Source organism: Sinocyclocheilus rhinocerous, unplaced genomic scaffold, assembly GCF_001515625.1.
Source record: "Sinocyclocheilus rhinocerous isolate Xijiao unplaced genomic scaffold, SAMN03320098_v1.1 scaffold3059, whole genome shotgun sequence".
In the NCBI taxonomy this organism is placed as follows: domain Eukaryota; kingdom Metazoa; phylum Chordata; class Actinopteri; order Cypriniformes; family Cyprinidae; genus Sinocyclocheilus; species Sinocyclocheilus rhinocerous.
The window spans coordinates 90,535-95,840 of NW_015632728.1; the positions used below are offsets into that span (position 1 = coordinate 90,535).

Genomic DNA, 5,306 nt, shown 5'->3' on the forward strand with positions numbered 1-5,306 from the left:
AAGTTCTTAGCCATGCATATTACTAATCAAACATTAAGTTTTGATATATTTACGGTAGGACATTTACAAAATATCTTCATGGAACATGATCTTTACTTAATATCCTAATGATTTTTGGCATAAGAGAAAAATTGATAATTTTGACCCATACAATGTATTGTTGGCTATTGCTACAAATATACCCCAGCGACTTAAGACTGCTTTTGTGCTCCAGGGTCACAATTATTAAATGTGTATTGTTATTACACATTGAATGCTTTAATACAACTAATATTTCACAATCAGGAGGCTGTCGGCTGGGTATCACTGCCAAAGGTGAGTGTTTGAAGCACTGGTACGAATGCCTCAAGAACAAAGACAAGAAGATCGAGCGCTGGCATACTCTGCTCAACGAGAATCACGTCTCCAGCGACTAGGCTCTTCAAGCGTTCTGCATGCCCTTAAGTTGTACTCGGCCCATTTTGCAACTCCATTCCCCTCCACTATCTGCACATCTTGGGCTATACCGACCTTGCTCTTGTCTGGCTGATACATGAAATGCTTTCAAAAAACAAAATGTGATGTCTAGAGCTCTTCTGTTCACTGTGACCCACACAAACGACTATAGGTTAGCACTGAAGTGTAAAAGAACTGCACAAATATGTCACGTTCACTAATCTGGCCACAGCAGCATTGTGATTTTAAGTTCTAGTTTAAGAACAACTGTAGAAACTCCAAATAATTATCTTGTCTCTTAGCAATCTCTCTTATTAAAAAGCATTAGGAAAGTCTTTCTCCTTCAAAAAGAGGCCGATACAGAATGTATAAGCCCTATTTTAACCAGTCTATAGGCCATATAGAATGTCAGGTAAAATTACTTAATTCTATTTAGCGACTTATTTAAATACCTTCAACATCAAATTTACGTGAGGCAATGTTATTTTCGTCTCACTGATATGCTATAGCTTTTTGGTTAATATTTGTGAATTAGATTTTATTTTTATATTTTGAAAACTATAATTTTTTCTAGATATCATTTTAATTTTAGTTCAAGTTTTAATAATTTGGCTTTTAGATTTTGCCATTTTTTAAATGTCTATATATATTTTTAATATATTTTTATGTATTAGTTAAATTTTTTATAAGTGTTTTACTACTACAAGTAGTAGTAAAACTAAATAAAAATGTAAGGTAAACAGATTAAATTTTTTTTTGTAATTATTATTTTAATTTTAGTTAGCTATAATAACCCTGACATGAGGTCAAAAGAACTAGCTAGTTGTTTCGGACAAATACGCAAGCAACATGTAGGGATGTTTACACAGCACAGATAAGACTAGAAATGCTAAAAACTAGAACATTTTAAAGCATTATCTGTTCGCCAATGATAAATTTAGACTTAGCTTAGGTAGTCTTTGAATCTAATGAATACGATTTTGTAACACATTGCTTGGTACGTCTGGTTTACAACAACATTATTACTGTATGTAAGCACACTATTCCACTAAACCCTTCAAACATGCATCCTATTTATGGTCTATAATCTGCTGAAAATACAATTGCCTTGTGTGAAGACAACCATTAATGACAACATCCATGGATAAATGAAATAGGATAGACTAAAAATAGTCCACTGCATCATGTGGCTGACGCAAGCCAAGATTACTGTAATAGGAAAAAGTACTGCATTCCACACTGAAAGGAAAGCACAGTTACAATGGAATGACCTCAACGTTTCTATTCTTTGCCGTTATTATAACCAGCTCTTATGCATGAGAGTGTCTTTGATCATAGTGAATACAATTCATTTGCTTTGTAAAATTTAATCCCCGTAGATGAAATTACTGTTTAGCAACAAACACTTGGCGGCGACACTTCCGGGTTTCTCAGGAACTCCAAAACAGAGCTGCTTTACATTACATTACTTACATCTGAGCTGAAAAAGACTGAAGAGTGATTTGTGCGCGGTTGTAACTCCACATTTACAAACGTTTTTTGGATCTTTGAAGAATTTTAGCAAAACTCAAATACGCAAATTATGATAATTCACCGATCCTGAGCAAAGTGATCTGCTCTGATGCAGGGTTTCAGGTCTTAAAAAGGTCTTAATTTGCTCTTTTTTTTTTTGCTCACAAATTAAGACTGTAAAAGGTCTTAAAATGGAGCAGAAAGTGATTCTTGAAAGTGAATCCATAAAATTGTGGCATTAAACGCAGCATACAAAAAAAAAATAAAAAATCTGAATTTTTTTCCATTGCAGATATCTTCCATAAATCGAGATGGATTTACTTCAGATGCAAAGTAAGCATATTAAGTCTTGTTTTCTGAGAAATTGAACGAAATAAAGTCAGTTTATGCTTAAAACTAGAACAAATATCTGCCAAGGAGAAATGAAAACGTGTTTGCTTTGAATTTTTCTGAGCCCATTGGCAGATACTTGTTCTCGTTTTAATCATAAACTTATGATTTTGATCAATTCCTCATAAAACAAGACTAATGTACTTTTGCTTCTCAAGTAAATGTACCTTGATTTAAGATTCTTTAGACATTTGAGACAAAAACATTATTTTTACATTTATGCATTTACATTTAGAGACAACATTGATGCATCAATTCCTTAAATTTTCTTTACTTGGTCTTAAAAGTTATTAAAAAGTCTTACATTTACCTTCGTAAAACCTGCAGAAATCCTGTAATATGACCCGATTGGCCCACAGCTGCTGTTGGTAAATTAGCATTTTACTAGGCATCATGCAAAGAGTTGCAAACAACTGATTTAATCTTTTGAACCATAATTGTGGTGTCAATATATTTCATATTTCATATTATACTTGGTATTTGGTCCTATAACATCAAATAACCATCAATGATTGTGAAAGGATATTTGAACGAAAACTTTTCAAAGCTGAAAAAAAAGTATTTTGAATGCTGCAAGTAATTTTACAGTGTTATCAAGTCTGATCAATATCAAATATTAATATTTATGTGGTCAAATGTGTATTTAAGCAATAAAAATGCATTGCTTATCTGATTTTACCTTCACTTTTTACTTCGATATATGCCATCTCTCAGCCTTTAGAAGTATGTGAGGATGTGTATTTAACGTCCTGTTGACTAAAACTATCAGTAAAGGGAGATTAAACTAGAAGAAACCTGAAGTGTGGTCGCCTGTTGTTTGACATTACAGAAGATTGTAAAGGCTTCATGCCATGAGGAATCACATTTCCTTGGTATTTGCATATATAAGAGATCACTGTATTATAAAAACACTAAGTTTCAGAACATAAAATATCTTCCAAAAAGAGCTTTTATTGTTACTACTCTGAAAAAAAAAAAAAATCCCTGGAAATGATGTTTTATTTTGAATGATATGGTGCTTTGCATTGAAGTCTCAAAGGGTAAGCGTCCCCAAAAGGAAGCATTTTGGTTAAGACTGGTGGAAAATGCTCACATATTAATGCATTAATGCATTTAATCTTTGAACAAACAACTTTGCAAGTAAACGAATCTTAAAGGGGTCATATGATGCTGCTAAAAAGAACATTATTTTGTGTATTTGGTGTAATGAAATGTGTTTATGCGGTTTAAAGTTTAAAAAACACATTATTTTCCACATACTGTACATTATTGTTTCTCCTCTATGCCCCGCCTTTTTGAAACGCGTCGATTTTTACAAAACAGAACGAGCCGTTTTAGGTAGGTGTGGCTAACTCTTAACTTTTATAAAGAATATCTCTTTGGATTTGAGACTTTAGTCTTTGCAACTTTACAGATCTTCTTTATGCACCAAGAGCTTGTAACACTCCAAAGAGAAAGGAAAAAATGAAATCGCATCATATGACCCCTTTAAGGAATATCAGAATTTTCAAAAGAAATGCATGACACGACCCCTAGACTATTTTGTAGTCCAGATAAGTCATTTAGGTTTTCAAAATGATGAATGTGATCTTGCTGTATTTTTTCACGAGACCTTATTCACATGCAGAGCTGTCTATGATATCTGTCATTTGCAAAAAAAAACAAAATATAGCACACCAGTCTGATACTTTAAGACCATATTTGCCAGTTTAGTTTGTGAATGTTTATTGGTATAAATTAGTTCTTCTTTCATTAATGATGCAATTGTATATATATATATAGTGCATGTACTTGCACAGCAGGGAAGTGTTTACTGTATGTCTGAAGTTTGCATGTAAAGATTTTACTTGGAGTTCAAAACACAGAGGCCAATAAAAGTCGATATAAACTGCAGTTAGTTGTTGCACTGTGAAGTCTTTCATTACATAATACTTTAAAGATTTTTTTTAAAAGGAAAGCTTAAGTGTGTTACTTTGCTTCATTTATCATGAAACGCTGATATACTGAATTACAAATGAATGCATGAATATTTAAAATGATTGGAATTCTGTTTTATGCTATTTTGTATCAGTCCCATCTGGAGTGGCATAAGTTTGTGAACCCTTTGTGAAAATACCTGCATTTGTGCAATAATTACTCGTTTTTGATTTTAGGAAATTATGCACAAACACAATCTGATAATATCGTAAAAAGAGTTACTTTTCACATGCAATTTCTTGCAGAGCCTTTAACAGAAAAATATCCACTGAACATTTTCTGTGTAGCTCTCATAAGACTTCTGACCGATTTTGGACCATAATTCTCCACAATTCTGTTTCAGTTTATCAGTATAGACCTTAGTCAGGTTGAGTTTAATTTTATTGAACATTTATTGAATTTAACAAGTTTGAAAATAATGCTGTGAGGTATAGATTTACAGTCTTTGCAATGATACACTGTATAAAGGTCACGAGGTTCAAAACTGGTTTATTAATTTGCCTACTACAAGTTTGTTTTTTTCCGTAGCTTTTTTGTTCAGCTGAACAGTATGTTGTTAAACAACAGTACAATCTATTGAATGCTGTACTTCTGTCCCTCACAGCTTTTGTTTGGGAGTGTCAATTTACGTTTTTTCACTGTAAATTATACAATTACTTTTTCTTTTTCACTTCTAAAAAACGTATTTTTAACAGTACTTTACTGTAAAATTACATTAAATGTAATTACATTTATTCACCGAATATAGTATGGAAATTACTGTTAACCAGTTAACAGGTTTTTACTGTAGTACTCGCTGAAGTTTTTAATTTCGTACTCGCTCACCAAACTTACATTTTTCTTTTATGCCAAAAATCATTAGGATATTAAGTAAAGATCATGTTCCATGAAGATATTTTGTACATTTCCTACCATAAATATATTAAAACTTAATTTTTGATTAGTAATATGCATTGCTAATAACTTCATTTGGACAACTTTAAAGATGATTT

The 5,306-nt window shown here is 32.2% G+C and overlaps 1 protein-coding gene across 1 annotated transcript in view; it reads left to right on the top strand.

The window, feature by feature from the left end:
- Positions 1-886, top strand: part of rph3ab (rabphilin 3A homolog (mouse), b) — a 24,194-nt gene extending 23,308 nt beyond the window's left edge. The window contains exon 16 of the mRNA XM_016555999.1: positions 286-886. Coding sequence (XP_016411485.1) covers positions 286-416 — 131 coding nt within the window. The 3' untranslated portion in view covers positions 417-886. The remainder of the gene's footprint in view (positions 1-285) is intronic.
- The last annotated feature ends 4,420 nt before the right edge of the window (positions 887-5,306 follow it).